The sequence below is a fragment of the Oncorhynchus keta genome, chromosome 13, assembly GCF_023373465.1.
Source record: "Oncorhynchus keta strain PuntledgeMale-10-30-2019 chromosome 13, Oket_V2, whole genome shotgun sequence".
NCBI lineage: Eukaryota > Metazoa > Chordata > Actinopteri > Salmoniformes > Salmonidae > Oncorhynchus > Oncorhynchus keta.
The window spans coordinates 51,691,843-51,710,984 of NC_068433.1; the positions used below are offsets into that span (position 1 = coordinate 51,691,843).

The 19,142-nt window shown below is 42.3% G+C and overlaps 1 protein-coding gene across 1 annotated transcript in view; it reads left to right on the top strand.

Moving 5' to 3' along the window:
• LOC118392606 (ankyrin repeat and sterile alpha motif domain-containing protein 1B-like) overlaps nt 1-19,142 on the top strand; it is a 368,819-nt gene that overhangs the window by 343,539 nt on the left and 6,138 nt on the right. The window contains exons 21-23 of the mRNA XM_052460670.1: nt 8,106-8,213; nt 9,092-9,292; nt 14,357-14,482. Coding sequence (XP_052316630.1) covers nt 8,106-8,213; nt 9,092-9,292; nt 14,357-14,482 — 435 coding nt within the window. The remainder of the gene's footprint in view (nt 1-8,105; nt 8,214-9,091; nt 9,293-14,356; nt 14,483-19,142) is intronic.

Consider the following 19,142-nt stretch of genomic DNA (forward strand, 5'->3'; position numbering starts at 1 on the left):
CAGCAGAGAACTGGAAGGAGAGGCGGCCAAAGGAGGAATTGGCTTTGGGGGTGACCAGTGAGATATACCTGCTGGAGCGCGTGCTAAGGGTGGGTGCTGCTATGGTGACCAGTGAACTGAGATAAGGCGGGGCTTTACCTAGCAGAGGCTTGTAGATAACCTGTAGCCAGTGGGTTTGCCAACCAGTATGAAGCGAGGGCCAGCCAACAAGATCATACAGGTCACAGTGGTGGGTAGTATATGGGGCTTTGGTGACAAAACGGATGGCACTGTGATAGACTGCATCCAATTTGTTGAGTAGAGTGTTGGAGGCTAATTTGTAAATGACATCGTCAAAGTCGAAGATCGGTAGGGTGGTCAATTTTACGAGGGTATGTTTGGCAACATGAGTGAAGGATGCTTTGTTGTGAAATAGGAAGCCAATTCTCGATTTAATTTTGGATTGGAGATGTTTAATGTGAGTCTGGAAGGAGAGTTTACAGTCTAACCAGACACCTAGGTATTTGTAGTCAGAACCGTCCAGAATAGTGATGCTGGACGGGCGGGCAGGTGCGGACAGCGATCGGTTGAAGAGCATGCATTTAGTTTTACTTGCATTTAAGAGCAGTTGGAGGCCACGGAAGGAAAGTTGTATGGCATTGAAGCTCGGGAGGTTAGTTAACACAGGGTCCAACGAAGGGCCAAGAGGTATACAGAATGGTGTCGTCTGCGTAGAGGTGGATCAAAGAATCACCAGCAGCGAGAGCGACATCATTGATATATACAGAGAAGAGAGTTGGCCCGAGAATTGAACCCTGTGGCACCCCCATAGAGACTGCCAGAGGTCCGGACAACAGGCCCTCCGATTTGACATACTGAACTCTATCGGAGAAGTAGCTGGTGAACCAAGCGAGGCAATCATTTGAGAAACCAAGGCTGTTGAGTCTGCCAATAAGAATGTTGTGATTGATGCAGTCGAAAGCCTTAGCCAGGTCGATGAATATGGCTGCACAGTAATGTCTCTTATCGATGGCGGTTATGATATCGTTTAGGACCTTGAGCATGGCTGAGGTGCACCCATGACCAGCTCTGAAACCAGATTGCATAGTGGAGAAGGTACAGTGAGATTCGAAATGGTCGGTAATCTGTTTGTTAACTCTTAGAACTCTCCATCCCGGATCCGGGATCGTGACTACGGCTCAAGCTCATTACCATAACGCACAATGCAAAAAATTATTCTTAGAAATATTTAACCTCCACACATTAACAAGTCCAATAGCTCAAATGAAAGATAAACACCTTGTTCATCTACCCATTAAGTTAGATTTCTAAAATGTTTTACGGAGAAAACATAGCACATATTTATATTAGATCACCACCGAAACAAAAGACAAGCGGCGGCCATTTTGTCCCAGAAAAAATCAAATTTAAAAGTAGGATTAAAAAATAAATAATTCACTAACCTTTTGAAAATCTTCATCAGATGACAGTAATATTACATGTTACACAGTACATTTAATTTTCTTTCAATAATATGCCATTTATATCCATAAATCTCTGTTTACAATGACGACATTTCAAAAAATGCTACTCAAATGTCCGGAGAAATGATGATAGCTCCGACAGATAACGTCAGATAACAAGCAATAAACATGACTAAATATACATGTTCTACATATATTTACAAAGATACACTTCTTCTTAATGCAACCGCTGTATTACATTTATTTTTAACGTTACAGACATCGTTCACTGGGCTATACAATGAGTCGGAGCTCAGATATTAGCATTATGTCTCCTCTACGTTTGGAGTCCACAGAAACCCAAAATAACCACATAAATATTCCCTTACCTTTGATGTTCTTCCATCAGAAGACGTAGAAGGAGTCATACTTACCCAATACATCGTTTGGTTTCACGTTGTGTGTCTCTGTATTAGCATATGTTAACAGCTTCGGCTGAAATGCATCCAAAATGACTTCTGGTCCAGCACTCTTGCGCATCAAAACTTCCAATTTACATATTATATGTTGACTAAACTGGTCAAACTATGTGAAAAATCGAGCTTTATGATGTTTTTAGCATGTAGAACAAAGATCAGCGCGAACAGACAAACCGGCTTCAAATGCTGGACCATGGAAAAGAACGTACTCCAAATCGGCCGCGCGCAATAGAGTGCCTGTTTTTCAGAGGGACACGAGCAATTTCGCCCGCCAAACGTCGAGGGCTCGTGGGATTCTCACAATGAACGCGCCATTTGAAAGCAGGCATCGCGCTGAAGAGATAGAGACTGTTCCTGGATCGGTAGCTGCCTGGGGGCCATGACGTCAAAGTTGACCCAACTTTTCTCTTCACAAGAGAGAGTTTGGGAGAAAGGCTGCCCTGAGAGTTCTGCTTTACATACAGACATAATTTAAACGGTTTTAGAAACTTTAGAGTGTTTTCTATTCAATAATATTTTATATGCATATATTAGCAATTTTGGGAAAAAATATTTTCAGTTTACTATGGGCACGCACTTTCTCCAACGGGGGCAGTATAGAGCCCTAGGCTTAAGTGGTTGGCTTTCAAAGACCTTAGAAATGCAGGGTAGAATAGATATAGGTCTGTAGCAGTTTGGGTTTAGAGTGTCTCCCCCTTTGAAGAGGGGGATGACCACGGCAGCTTTCTAATCTATGGGAATCTCAGACGATACGAAAGAGAGGTTGAACAGGCTAGTAATAGGGGTTGCAATAATTTCGGCAGATCATTTTAGAGAGGGTCCAGATTTTCTAGCCCGGTTGATTTGAAGGGGTCTAGATTTTTCAGCTCTTTCAGAACATCAGCTATCTGGATTTGGGTGAAGGAGAAGTGGGGGAGATTTGGGTGAGTTGCTGTGGGGAGCGCACGGCTGTTGACCGGGGTAGGGGTAGCTAGGTGGAAAGCATGGCCAGCTGTAGAAGAATGCTTACTGAATTTCTTAATTATAGTGGATTTATCTGTGGTGACAGTGTTTCCTAGCCTCAGTGCAGTAGGCGGCTGGGAGGAGGTGTTCTTATTCTCCATGGACTTTACAGTATGCCAGAACTTTTTTGAGTTTGTACTACAGGATGAAAATTTCTGTTTGAAAAAGCTAGCCTTAGCTTTCCTAACTGCGTGTGTGTATTGGTTCCTAACCTCCCTGAAAAGTTGCATTTCTAATGCAGAACGCCACAGGATGTTTTTGTGCTGGTCAAGAGCAGACAGGTCTGGAGTGAACCAAGGGATATATCTATTCCTAGTTCTACATTTTTTGAATGGAGCATGCTTATTTAAAATGGTGAGGAAGGCACTTTTAAAGAATAACCAGGCATCCTCTACTGACGGAATGAGGCCAATGTCACTCTAGGATACCCCGGCCATTTCAATTAGAAAGGCCTGTTCGCAGAAGTGTTTTAGGGAGCATTTGACAGTGATGAGGGGTGGTTGTTTGACTGCAGACCCATTACGGTCGCTGAGATCTTGGTTAAAAACAGCAGAGGTGTGTTTGGAGGGTAAGTTAGTTAGGATGATATCTATGAGGGTGCAGACTTGTTTACAGATTTGGGGTTGTACCTAGTAGGTTCAATGATCATTTGTGTGAGATTGAGGGCATCAAGCTTAGACTGTAGGATGGCCGGGGTGTTAAGCATGTCCCAGTTTAGGTCACCTAGCAGCACGAGCTCAGAAGATAGATGGGGGACAATCAATTCACATAAGGTGTCCAGGGCACAGCTGGGGGCAGAGAGTGGTCTATAGCAAGTGGCAACGGTGAGAGACTTGTTTCTGGAAAGGTGCATTTTTAGAGGTAGAAGCTCGAATTGTATTGGTGCAGACCTGGATAGTAAGACAGAAATGGAAATGTCTGTGTTTTTGGTGGTTTTCCTAAGCCAGGATTCAGACACGGCTAAGACATCTGGGTTGGCAGAGTGTGCTAAAGCAGTGAATAAAGCAAACTTAGGGAGGAGGCTTCTAATGTTAACATGCATGAAACCAAGGCTTTTACAGTTACAGAAGTCATCAAAAGAGAGCTCCTGGGGAGTAGGAGTGGAGCTAGGCACTGCAGGTCCTGGATTAACCTCTACATCACCAGAGGAACAGAGGAGAAGAAGGATGAGGGTACGGCTGAAGGCTATAAGAACTGTCCGTCTAGCACGTTCGAAACAGAGAATAAAGGGAGTAGGTTTCTGGGCACGATAGCATAGATTCAAGGCATAATGGACAGACAAAGGTATGGTGGGAGGAGAGTACATTGGAGGTAGACCTAGGCATTGAGTAATGAAGAGAGAGATATTCTCTAAAGACTTTTAAACTAAGTGATGTCATTGCAGATGTAGGAGGTGGGACAACATGGTTGGTTAAGGCATATTGAGCAGGGCTATAGGCTATACAGTGAAATAAGACAGTAATCACTAACCAGGACAGTAATGGACAAGGCATATTGATATTAGGGAGAGGCATGCGTAGCCAAGTGATCGTATGGGTCCAGTGAGTGGCTGGGTTGGCTGGGGACACGGCGATTCAGATAGTTAGCAGGCCGGAGCTAGAAAGATAGCAGTTAGCAGGCCGGGGCTAGCAAGCTAGCATAAGGGCCTTTGAGGGACATTGCGATGGGGGAAAAGTCTGTTTTTGCCTCCTCGTGCGATGACGTCGATAGACCAGTCGTGGAATTAGTAGAGTTCCAAGTAGCAGAGGGGTCCAAGTCCAATTGGCAAAATGGGTAGTGGTCCAAGAAACTGGCCGGTGGATCAGCTAACAGTCAAATATGCTATAGATAGCTAGCAGGCAGCGGTTAGCAGAATGGGCCTTCAGGGGACGTCGCGCCTGAGGGGCCTGTTGGGATCCTCGGGCAGATTATGTCGGTATTCCAGTCGTGAAGGTTTGGCGGGGTTCCGTGCCCCGTACCGGCAGTAGAAGGGGTCCAGATATTGTAGCCGAGGAGTGGGCTTCAGGAGTAGCCCAGGAGCCCTAGCCGGGAGATGGGTCTAGCTTGGGCTAGCCACAGGCTAGTTGGTGCTTGCTCCGGGACGGAAACGATTAGCCAGGTGTAGTCAACCCTGGTTGTGGTTAGTTAGCTGCCATGATCCAAATGAAAGGGTTCAGAGTTTGTGATGGGAATCCGGGGATATAGAGAGAAAAAGAGGTCCAGTATGCTCTGGTTTGAAACGCGTTTTACGAACTGGCGAGAGCTTTCCGAGCTAAAGGTTAGCTGACTGATAGCTGGTAGCTAGGTAGCTAGCTAGCTTCAGTTGAGGTATTCCAGTTCGGAGGTAAATAGAGAAATACTTTAGAAAAAAACAGATCCACACTACATTGGGTGAGGTGGGTTGCAGGAGAGTATTTTGAATTAAAATGAATGTGAAGAACAATGTATAAAAAGATATATACATGGGACGAGACAAAGACAAAAAACGTCTGACTGCTACGCCATATTTATGTAATACAGTATCTATTCAATCAAATCCGCAATTTGGGTTTCCTGTATAGGAAAATACATGTTCTTCTTGTTTCTGGATTGGGAAATTAATAATTAGAGTTTATTTAGATTTCTCTTTTGGTTGCTCTTAAGTGTGTGTGGTAACAGATGCGGGCCAGTAATTGGTGAGTGAGGGCTGGAGGGGAAGGAATCAATAACGTGTGTGTGTGTGTGTGTGTGTGTGTGTGTGTGTGTGTGTGTGTGTGTGTGTGTGTGTGTGTGTGTGTGTGTGTGTGTGTGTGTGTGTGTGTGTGTGTGTGTGTGTGTGTTAGGTAGTGGAGGTAGAGTAGGGAGAGTCATTAGGCTCACTGCTAGGTCTCAGACTCACTATAATTACCAACTCTCTAGCTGGAACACACACCTACATCCTCCCTCCTCTGTCCTCTTATCCACACACACATCCTTCATTGATGCACATCTCACACAAATACATCCACTGCCTTTTGGGAGAAGAGCTTACTGCCAAGACATTGTATGAGCCACACTCACACCCAAATCTAGGGTGTTGGAACCAGTCTTTTGGCAGCCCTTTAAACCCCCTGCAGAATGTGCCAGGAAGGACAAACCAAACTAAAAAGTGTGTGTGTGTGTGTTTCACTGCAAACTTAATTACCTTGTAACGGTGGACCAGGCTGGTGCCTTTATGTGATAATAATTCTAGTAATGATGTTACATATGGTCTGCTCTGTGTTTTTACCATTATGACTCATTGTTCCTTCTTTGAAAGCCTGGTTATTTAAATATATTCATGTTTAATAGAAACACTCATATGTTTTGCTTATTACAACCAGTGGAGGCTGGTGGGAGGAGCTATAGGAGGACGGGCTCATTGTAATGGCTGGAATGGAATCAATGGAACAGTATCAAACACATCAAATATATAGAAACCACATGTTTGACCCCGTTCCATTTATTCCATTCCAGCCATTATGATGAGCCTGTCCTCGTATAGCTCCTCCCACCAGCCTCCTCTGATTACAACATCTGTTTTTACCTCAGGCAGTCACATATGATGTCACCATATCACCATTGTTATAAATGTGATGTTGTCAGTTTATTATCGTGGCCTGTATTATTCCAGAGTGCCTCACGACCAATAGAGGTAGGATTTGAATCCAACACTCCCATAACTGGGTTTTACTTCATTGCAGGCTTATTACATGCTTAGTTCACGTTGATTCCATGTTAAATACATGTTGATAATTGTGTTCTAACAGTTGTGCTGATAGTAGAGGTCGACTGATTATGATTTTTCAATACCGATACCGATTATTGGAGGACCAAAAAAAGCTGATACCGATTTAAAAAAAAATATTTATATATATATTTGTAATAATGACAATTACAACAATACTGAATGAACACTTATTTTAACTTAATATAATACATCCATCAATAAAATCAATTTAGCCTCAAATAAATAATGAAACATGTTCAATTTGGTTTAAATAATGCAAAAACAAAGTGTTGGAGAAGAAAGTAAAAGTGCAATATGTGCCATGTAAGAAAGCTAACGTTTAAGTTCCTTGCTCAGAACATGAGAACATATGAAAGCTGGTGGTTCTTTTTAACATGAGTCTTCAATATTCCCAGGTAAGAAGTTTTAGGCTGTAGTTATTATAGGAATTATAGGCCTATTTCTCTCTATACGATTTGTATTTCTTAAACCTTTGACTATTGGATGTTCTTATAGGCACTTTAGTATTGCCAGTGTAACAGTATAGCTTCCGTCCCTCTCCTCGCTCCTACCTGGGCTCTAACCAGGAACACATCGACAACAGCCACCCTCGAAGCATCGTTACCCATCACTCCACAAAAGCCGCGGCCCTTGCAGAGCAAGGGGAACAACTACTTCAAGTCTCAGAGCGAGCGAGTTGATAGGCTTGAAGTCATAAACAGCGCAATGCTTTGAAGCATTGTGAAGAGCTGCTGGCAAAACGCACGAAAGTGCTGTTTGAATGAATGCTTACGAGCCTGCTGGTCTCTACCATCACTCAGTCAGACTGCTCTATCAAATAATAGACTTAATTATAACATAATAACACACAGAAATACGAGCCTTAGGTCATTAATATGGTCGAATCCGGAAACTATCTCTCGAAAACAAAACGTGTATTCTTTCAGTGAAATACGGAACCATTCCGTATTTTATCTAACGGATGGCATCCATAAGTCTAAATATTCCTGTTACATTGCACAATCTTCAATGTTATGTCATAATTATGTAAAGTTCTGGAAAATTAGTTCGCAACAAGCCAGGCGACCCAAACTGTTGCATATACCCTGACTCTGCGTGCAATGAACGCAAGAAAAGTGACACAATTTCACCTGGTTAATATTGCCTGCTAACCTGGATTTCTTTTAGCTAAATATGCAGGTTTAAAAAATATATACTTCTGTGTATTGATTTAAAAAAGGCATTGATGTTTATGGTTAGGTATAGTCGTGCAACAATTGTGCTTTTTCACAAATGCACTTTTGTTGAATAATCCCCCGTTTGGCGAAGTTGGCTGTCTTTGTTAGGAAGAAATAGTGTTCACACAGTTCACAACGAGCCGATTGTTATGAAAACTTGAAATCGGCCCTAATGAATCGGCCAATCGGTCAACCTCTAGTTGATAGGTTGTTGACCTGTGTCTCTCTTCCTCCCTAGGTGTTGAAGGTCAGTCTGATAGGACACAGGAAGAGAATCCTGGCCTCGCTGGGAGACAGGCTTCACCAAGACCCTCCACAGAAACCCCCACGGGCCATCTCCCTACGGGTTAGTGTGTGTGTGTGTGTGTGTGTGTGTGTGTGTGTGTGTGTGTGTGTGTGTGTGTGTGTGTGTGTGTGTGTGTGTGTGTGTGTGAGTCCTCTCTCTCTCTTCCCTCCCAGATGGTAGTAGTCCTAGAGACTGCAGAGAGGTTCAGTGAGCTTAGGGGAAATATCTCCACTGCTGTTGTTAGCCTTCACAAGTCTCCCGGCAGACACAAAATGGATGCCGCCAGGACCACAATAGACCGCTGTTTCCCCTCTCCCTGCCGGTCCTGGATACTAATTACAAGATGCTGGATTCCATTCCCCAGTGCATATGGGTCTAATGTTCAACTTACAAAGGCCCGGGAAATGCTTCACCTCCTGGGACTCAATTTGATCCGGCAGCCAGGATGTGGCTGCTGCTCTGCAGCCTCTCAAGGCCCAGACGCCTGCTTTCATTCCATTTAACAAATCGGTCCAGACAGAGGTGCTGGGCAGTGTCTCCACTGCAAATCTAGTCTGCTGTCCAGAGCCAGGCTAGCAAACAGAGAGGGGGCTGAAGGTTTATTCAGCATAGCATATTATCATGTTCCAAAAGCATTCCACTAGACACCACTTAGAATGCATGCTCAACACAGTAGCTTCATTTTAAGAGGTATGCTAGTGACAATAATGATGTAACAGGTAAGCAAGGCAATCACTATGTAGTGGAATCATTATACCATTATTGTCCCCCCCCCCACACCTGGAGGCATGTCCACGATGGGAGTAGCCAGTAGTGGCAGTCTTGACATTTGACCTCTCCTTTTCTAGATACAGCCTATCATGGAGCATCAAAGGCATCACATGGCACACTTCACCACAATTTAATAACCCCTTTCCTCTGTCCATCCATCCTTCCAGGAGCCCGGTGGCTGCAACACCCCTCCCCAGATCCTTCCGGGCCAGGCTGCGTACACTACGGCGGGTGTCCCAGGGGGCTCGTTGGACGTGCAGCACCTCATCATGCAGGCGGACGCACGGCGCCGCCAGCGCTCCAACGACAACTACTTAGAGGAGATGCCTCGCTCCAAACTGGAGCGGCAGATGGCCCAAGTCAGCATGGTGAGGGGGGAGGAAGGAGGAGAGGGGGAGGAAGGGGGGAGCAATTACTTTCCTGTGCGTCCCTATTTGACCTCTCTACCAAACTACGAGAGCGTCCTCTCGGATGGTCAGCGGGCAGAACGCTGTTATAAATCATTTGTACACTGCAAATTGACCGCAAGAATCCCAAACAGATATATTATTAGATAAAAATAGAATCATTTCAAACCTTGATTACTTTGGGATAAGATCACATATGCCTCTATTTATACGTGGAAACTACTGTACTTGGGAACAAATTAAAATCACTTTGAGCTAATTTGTTTTATGTACAACAACAATGATTTTTTTTTAAATATACATATATATATATACATATTTGGCCCTCGGACTGCCTATTGGGGAATCCTGCCCTACACCGTACCATAACTGCTCTACCCTCCTGTATTAGCATGCTATTTAACTTACATACAGTGCATTCTGGAAGGATTTAGACCCCTTCACTTTTTCCACATTTTGTTACATTACAGCCTTATTCTAAAATTGATTAAATAACAAATTTTCCTCATCACTTTACACACAATACCCCATAATGACAAAGCGAAAACAGGTTTTTAATAATATTTGATAATTAATTTATTTATTAAATTAAAAAACATAAATACCTTATTTACATAATTATTCAGACCCTTTGCTATGAGACTCGAAATTGAGCTCAGGTGCACCCTGTTTCCATTGATCATCCTTGAGATGTTTCTACAACTTGATTGGAGTCCACCTGTGGTAAATTCAAAGTCTATTTAAGGTCCCACAGTTGACATGTCAGAGCAAAAACCAAGCCATGAGGTCGAAGGAATTGTCCGTAGAGCTCCGAGACAGGATTGTGTCGAAGCACAGATCTGGGGAAGGGTACCAAAACATTTCTGCAGCATTGATGGTCCGCAAGAACACAGGGGCCTCCATCATTCTTAAATAGAAGAAGTTTGGAACCACCAAGACTCTTCCTAGAGCTGGCCACTCGGCCAAACTGAGCAATCGGGAGAGAAGGGCCTTGGTCAGGGAGGTGACCAAGAACGCGATGGTTCCTCTGACTGAGCTACAGAGTTCCTCTGTGAAGATGGGAGAACCTTCCAGAAGGACAACCATCTCTGCAGCACTCCACCAATCAGGCCTTTAAGGTAGAGTGGCCAGATGGAAGCCACTCCTCAGTAAAAGGCGCATGACACCCCGCTTCGAGTTTACCAAAAGGCACTTAAAGACTCTCTGACCATGAGAAACAAGCTTCTCTGGTCTGATGAAACCAAGATCGAACTCTTTGGCCTGACTGCCAAGTGTCACGTCTGGAGGAAACCTGGTACATTCCCTATGGTGAAGCATGGTGATGGCAGCATCGCACTGTGTGTATGTTTTTCAGAGGCAGGGATTGGGAGACTAGTCAGGATCGAGGCAGGGATTGGGAGACTAGTCAGGATCGAGGCAAAGATGAACAGAGCAAAGTACAGAGAGATCCTTGGTGAAAACCTCCCCCAGAGCGCTCAGGACCTCAGACTGGGGTGAAGGTTCACCTTCCAACAGGACAACGACCCTAAGCACACAGCCAAGACAATGCAGGAGTGGCTTTGGGACAAGTCTCTGAATGAACTTGAGTGGCCCAGCCAGAGCCTGGACTTGAACCCGATTGAACATCTCTGGAGAGACCTGAAAATAGCTGTGCAGTGTCGCTCCCCATCCAACCTGATAGAGCTTGAGAGGATCTGCAGAGAAGAATGGGAGAAACTCCCCAAATACAGGTATGCCAAGCTTGTAGCGTCATACCCAAGAAGACTTGAGGCTGTAATCGCTGCCAAGGTGCTTCAACAAAGTACAAAGGGTCTGAATACTTATGTAAATGTGATATTTCAGTTTTTATTTTTAATACACGTGCAAACATTTCTAAAAACCTGTTTTTGCTTTGTCATTATGGGGTACTGTGTGTAGATTGATATGGAGAAAAAAACAATGTAATAATTTTTTGAATAAGGCTTGTAACGTAACAAAATGTGGAAAGTCGAGGGGTCTGAATACCTTCCGAATGTACTGAACATTAGCATGCATGGTACAGTATGGTAACCTCTCTAACAAAATCCATGATCCTCCTATTGAACCTCTCCACCAACCTATGAAAGCACGGTCGGCGAGTCAGAGGCATCTGGGAGAGCAGCTTCTCTTAAGCATTCCTTTGATCTACCCCGATTAGGGTCCATCAGGAGTGTGTGTGAGAGTGTGTGTGATTCACAGAGCTTGTCGCACCAGACACACTCTTGTGTTTATAAACGACTGACTCCTTGAAGTGCGTTTGTGTCACGACTCACAACATTGGCCTCTTTAGAGCAGCACTCAGGTGAGTGCAGTGAGTCAGCAAGGTCGTGTGGAGGAGATCATTATGGATACTTCTCTATTCCTCTCACTCTCACATACTCTCTCTCTGTTTTACTTTCCACTCTTTATCTCTCCCTTTCTCCCCCTTTTCCCTCCACATTGCCTCTCCGCCCATTGCCACTGAGGCAGTCCGAGATCATGCCCTGCTCCCTCCCCATTACTACTGAGGCAGTCAGAGATCATGCCCTGCTCCCTCCCCATTACTACTGAGGCAGTCCGAGATCATGCCCTGCTCCCTCCCCATTACTACTGAGGCAGTCCGAGATCATGCCCTGCTCCCTCCCCATTACTACTGAGGCAGTCCGAGATCATGCCCTGCTCCCTCCCCATTACTACTGAGGCAGTCCGAGATCATGCCCTGCTCCCTCCCCATTACCACTGAGGCAGTCTGAGATCATGCCCTGCTCCCTCCCCATTACTACTGAGGCAGTCAGAGATCATGCCCTGCTCCCTCCCCATTACTACTGAGGCAGTCCGAGATCATGCCCTGCTCCCTCCCCATTACTACTGAGGCAGTACAGAGATCATGCCCTGCTCCCTCCCCATTGCTACTGAGGCAGTCAGAGATCATGCCCCACTCCCCCATTGCTACTGAGGCAGTCAGAGATCATGCCCCACTCCCCCCATTGCTACTAAGGCAGTCAGAGATCATGCCCCACTCCCTCTTATTGCCACTGAGGCAGTCAGAGATTCTCCCCCCATGCCTTCCCCATTTCTACTGAGGCAGTCAGAGGTCATGCCCTACTCCTGCCAATGCTACCGAGGCAGTGAGATATCATGCCCTGTTCCCCCCCATTGCTACTGAGGCATTCAGAGATCATGCCTTGCCCACTCCCCATTTCCACTGAGGCAGTCAGAGATCATGACCTCCCCCCATTTCTACTGAGGCAGTCAGAGATCATGCCTTGCCCACTCCCCATTTCCACTGGGGCAGTCAGGGATCATTACCTGTGCCCCCCATTTCTACTGAGGCTGTTAGAGATCATACCCTGCTCCCTCCCCATTGCCACCGAGGCAGTCGCAATCAGAGATCATGCCCTACTCCCCCCATTACTACTGAGGCAGTCAGAGATTATGCCCTACTCCCCCATTGCTACTGAGGCAGTCAGAGATCATGTCCTACTCCCCCATTGCTACTGAGGCAGTCAGAGATCATGCACTGGGCCCCATTACAGGGATAATGAGTCTCTCTCTCTCTCTCTCTGTGCTCTTTCTGGTCTTTATATAATTGTGTTTTGCCAATTGTGTCTCTATCTTTGTCTCTTCCCCCTCTTTCTCTCCCTCTCTCCCCCCCTCTCTCTTTCCCTCCCTCTCTTTCTCTCCCTCTCCCCCCTTCTCTCTCTTTCTCTCCCTCCCTCCTCTCTCTCTCTCTGTCCCCCCCATCTCTCTTTCTCTCCCTCCCTCCTCTCTCTCTCTGCCCCCCTCTCTATCTATCTCTGTCATTTAGATCAGTTTGATTAGCCCAGTGTCTTGGAGTAGATTACCTGTTCTGATCCTCCTCTAGGGCTCACCCTGCAGCTATTTACCCTGATGTCATTATCCCTGATTACCTCACCTCCAGAGTATCTCATTAAGACGCAGATGGATGTGACACACAAACAAACAAGCACTCCCTCCCGTATAGTAGTATATCAGCACCTGTCATGGGACTTTATAAACTGTGTCGGGAGGATTTCCTCACACTCCAGCCTTGTTGTGAATATTGCCTGTGTGATTATCGTCTGCTTGATTATTATAAACCATAGAGTTGGATAGAGGCCACATCTTTGCATATTTGCCATAATGGTTTCTATGACAGCATGGGCAGCGCCATTGAGGGCTATCTCCATTGATGAAAGTCGTCAATGGCGCTGCCCATGCTAAAACAGGCTTTTTGGGGCAAGTGCACCCTCTATCCAGCTCTATGTTATCAACCAACTTCTTGTTGTCCTGATCCTGGATCTTATTTCTATTTATTTATTTATCAGTCTCATGATGTTGGAGAAAGACCTTCTGCAAGAAATGATACTGTAAGTTGTCTGTGATGCCAGTGTGCATCAAATACTGTTGTTGTCATTGTACGTGACAATGTCAATGTACGTGACGAACAGTCGAACAGTCAACTGTCAATGTATGTGATATAAATGTACATTATATTTGTTGATAATACAAATCCATTTACTCATGATGGTTTCCATTTGATTTAGAACATATTGGCCAAGGGAAAAGTACTGTAGCTAAATATATATCCATTTCCTGTTTCTGCTGAATAGGATGAAAGAAAGAAGGACAGGGGATTTTCCACACAGTGCCAGGGGAGGTGTGAGCATCATAGCACTAGCTAGGGGAATTAAACAGTATGAAAAGCCATTTAAATATGACCCGTCTAAGACTGTTAAAACGCACTTAGCATTAGGAGAGGATGATCCATAGAAACACAGTGAGGTCTCAAAATGTTGTTGAAGTGTTGTTGTTAAGCTTTTCATGTTCAGTCATTCTGGATTAGAACCTGTTACATCATAGAAGTGCCATGTGGTTAGGAGCGAACGGCAGCACATATCTGACAGACTAGATGTATCAGCTCAGAATATGCTTGACTTAAGTTTGTGCCCAATCCTTTTCCTTGTAATCGTCTGTGATTCCTCATCCGTGGCCTGTGTCTGATCTTGCCATTGGCTGTCGTTACAGCAAGGCGAATGGTGCGAGCCAATCACGTTGCGTCCTCCCAACGAGGCCACCTCGTCCACTCCAGTGCAGTACTGGCAGCACCACCCTGAGAAACTCATCTTCCAGTCGTGTGACTATGAAGCTTATGTGAGTAGTCCTGCCCCTACGTTATACTGTGTGTGTGTGTGTGTGTGTGTGTGTTAGTATGCTTTTCATGCATGTATGATATGCTTGTGAATGTGTATGCATGCAAAACGCTACATTAGCATCGTAACATATTCTACAGCAGAGGTATTCAAAGTCGGGGTCGCGACCCCGCTAGGGGAACATCAGTGGGGTCAATAAAAAGGAACTAAACATTTAGAGTACAGATTATTGTATGGGACAATATACGTTTTTCAGGAAGATAGTACAAACAAATACAATTTTATTGAGTAAATGTATTTTGATAAGAGAAGAAACTATAGTGAAGGTTATTTGTTGATGTAAAAATGTACAGATTTGAAGGTTGTGTCGTATGTGTGTTCGGGTGGGGTTGGAAAAAAATTATTGGTAAGTAATTCAACCAGAAATTGTGGTGGAAAGAATGGGGTTCCTGCTGAAAAGGTTTGAATAATACCCCCCACACACACTAACACACACACACACACACACACACTGACACTCCATAATACTCTTTGACAGCTCTCCACAATCCTACTATCTGCTCGAGCCCTGGCCTATAGCTGACATATGTTATGCCCTCTGACTTAAAGTACCTGCACTTCTGTTACCTAACCGACACACTGGAGGTATTCAGGAGTAAAATCATGTTTCACCCTTCGATCAATACTGCACCAAGCTATTCATGCTGCTGCAGTAATTTTAGCCTCCCATTACATAAAACCAGCCATGTTACCAAGGATACAGCACACGTACATTTGATTGGCTTAGCCCCAGCAACCATGTAACACTGATTACTACCCACTTTCAGCTGATGAATCACCGGGAAGATGATTGGCTCCCATTTGGAGTCTGGAGGCTCCCATTGGCTCTCAGGGCCAGCCGTGTTGAATTGTGATTGACTCTTGCACAGTTGTGCATAGTGATTGGCTCAGAGCTGCTGTTGTGGAGATGAGGGGGCTAGAGGATTAGAGAGAAAGAGAGAGAGAAACAGTGAGTGAGTGTGAGTAAGCGAGAGAGTTTGTGAGAGAGTCAGGGAAAAGGTAATGTGGGTTAAGAGAGGGAGGGAAAGGTAGTGTGGGTTGAGAGATAGGGATAAGGTAGTGTGGGTTGAGAGAGGGAGAAAGGAAGGCAGAGAGAAAGTGTAAATAAATAAAATAATTGGTGCCAAGCAACCACTCACAGAACTGAAGCTCCACATGGCCCCACGAAGTGAGATAGAGGAGAATCTGAGAGAGAAAGAAAAGGAGGGAAAGCGAAGGATGGATGGATGGAGGGAGGGAGGGAGGGAGGGAGGGAGGGAGGGAGGGAGGGAGGGAGGGAGGGAGGGAGGGAGGGAGGGAGGGAGGGAGGGAGGGAGGGAGGGAGGGAGGGAGGGAGAAAAGAAACACATTTAAAAAGCATGGAGCGTTAAGCAGTGAGATAGAGAGGATATAGTCGAGGATGTATGTAAGCAGTGTACAGAGGAAGAGGATAGAGTTGAGGATTTATTATAGACCAGCTCTAATGTCATTATACTTTCTTTATTATAGACCAGCTCTAATGTCATTATACTTTCTTTATTATAGACCAGCTCTAATGTCATTATGCTTTCTTTATTATAGACCAGCTCTAATGTCATTATGCTTTCTTTATTATAGACCAGCTCTAATGTCATTATACTTTCTTTATTATAGACCAGCTCTGATGTCATTATACATTCTTTATTATAGACCAGCTCTAATGTCATTATACTTTCTTTATTATAGACCAGCTCTGATGTCATTATACTTTCTTTATTATAGACCAGCTCTGATGTCATTATACTTTCTTTATTATAGACCAGCTCTGATGTCATTATACTTTCTTTATTATAGACCAGCTCTAATGTCATTATACTTTCTTTATTATAGACCAGCTCTAATGTCATTATACTTTCTTTATTATAGACCAGCTCTAATGTCATTATGCTTTCTTTATTATAGACCAGCTCTAATGTCATTATGCTTTCTTTATTATAGACCAGCTCTGATGTCATTATACTTTCTTTATTATAGACCAGCTCTAATGTCATTATACTTTCTTTATTATAGACCAGCTCTAATGTCATTATACTTTCTTTATTATAGACCAGCTCTAATGTCATTATACTTTCTTTATTATAGACCAGCTCTAATGTCATTATGCTTTCTTTATTATAGACCAGCTCTAATGTCATTATGCTTTCTTTATTATAGACCAGCTCTAATGTCATTATACTTTCTTTATTATAGACCAGCTCTAATGTCATTATGCTTTCTTTATTATAGACCAGCTCTAATGTCATTATACTTTCTTTATTATAGACCAGCTCTGATGTCATTATACTTTCTTTATTATAGACCAGCTCTAATGTCATTATACTTTCTTTATTATAGACCAGCTCTAATGTCATTATACTTTCTTTATTATAGACCAGCTCTGATGTCATTATACTTTCTTTATTATAGACCAGCTCTAATGTCATTATACTTTCTTTATTATAGACCAGCTCTAATATCATTATACTTTCTTTATTATAGACCAGCTCTAATATCATTATACTTTCTTTATTATAGACCAGCTCTAATGTCATTATACTTTCTTTATTATAGACCAGCTCTAATATCATTATGCTTTCTTTATTATAGACCAGCTCTAATGTCATTATACTTTCTTTATTATAGACCAGCTCTGATGTCATTATACTTTCTTTATTATAGACCAGCTCTAATGTCATTATACTTTCTTTATTATAGACCAGCTCTAATGTCATTATACTTTCTTTATTATAGACCAGCTCTAATGTCATTATACTTTCTTTATTATAGACCAGCTCTAATATCATTATGCTTTCTTTATTATAGACCAGCTCTAATGTCATTATACTTTCTTTATTATAGACCAGCTCTAATGTCATTATACTTTCTTTATTATAGACCAGCTCTAATGTCATTATACTTTCTTTATTATAGACCAGCTCTAATGTCATTATACTTTCTTTATTATAGACCAGCTCTAATATCATTATACTTTCTTTATTATAGACCAGCTCTAATGTCATTATACTTTCTTTATTATAGACCAGCTTAATATCATTATAGACCAGCTCTAATGTCATTATACTTTCTTTATTATAGACCAGCTCTGATGTCATTATGCTTTCTTTATTATAGACCAGCTCTAATGTCATTATGCTTTCTTTATTATAGACCAGCTCTAATGTCATTATACTTTCTTTATTATAGACCAGCTCTAATGTCATTATACTTTCTTTATTATAGACCAGCTCTGATGTCATTATGCTTTCTTTATTATAGACCAGCTCTAATGTCATTATACTTTCTTTATTATAGACCAGCTCTGATGTCATTATGCTTTCTTTATTATAGACCAGCTCTAATGTCATTATACTTTCTTTATTATAGACCAGCTCTAATATCATTATACTTTCTTTATTATAGACCAGCTCTAATATCATTATACTTTCTTTATTATAGACCAGCTCTAATGTCATTATACTTTCTTTATTATAGACCAGCTCTGATGTCATTATACTTTCTTTATTATAGACCAGCTCTAATGTCATTATACTTTCTTTATTATAGACCAGCTCTAATATCATTATACTTTCTTTATTATAGACCAGCTCTAATGTCATTATACTTTCTTTATTATAGACCAGCTCTGATGTCATTATGCTTTCTTTATTATAGACCAGCTCTAATGTCATTATACTTTCTTTATTATAGACCAGCTCTAATATCATTATACTTTCTTTATTATAGACCAGCTCTAATATCATTATACTTTCTTTATTATAGACCAGCTCTAATGTCATTATACTTTCTTTATTATAGACCAGCTCTGATGTCATTATACTTTCTTTATTATAGACCAGCTTTGTCATTATAGATTATAGACCAGCTCTAATGTCATTATACTTTCTTTATTATAGACCAGCTCTAATGTCATTATACTTTCTTTATTATAGACCAGCTCTAATATCATTATACTTTCTTTATTATAGACCAGCTCTAATATCATTATACTTTCTTTATTATAGACCAGCTCTAATATCATTATACTTTCTTTATTATAGACCAGCTCTGATGTCATTATACTTTCTTTATTATAGACCAGCTCTGATGTCATTATACTTTCTTTATTATAGACCAGCTCTAATGTCATTATACATTATAGACCAGCTCTAATATCATTATACTTATTATAGACCAGCTCTAATGTCATTATACTTTCTTTATTATAGACCAGCTCTGATGTCATTATACTTTCTTTATTATAGACCAGCTCTAATGTCATTATACTTTCTTTATTATAGACCAGCTCTAATATCATTATACTTTCTTTATTATAGACCAGCTCTAATGTCATTATACTTTCTTTATTATAGACCAGCTCTAATGTCATTATACTTTCTTTATTATAGACCAGCTCTAATGTCATTATACTTTCTTTATTATAGACCAGCTCTAATATCATTATACTTTCTTTATTATAGACCAGCTCTAATGTCATTATACTTTCTTTATTATAGACCAGCTCTAATGTCATTATACTTTCTTTATTATAGACCAGCTCTGATGTCATTATACTTTCTTTATTATAGACTTTGTCATTTACTTTC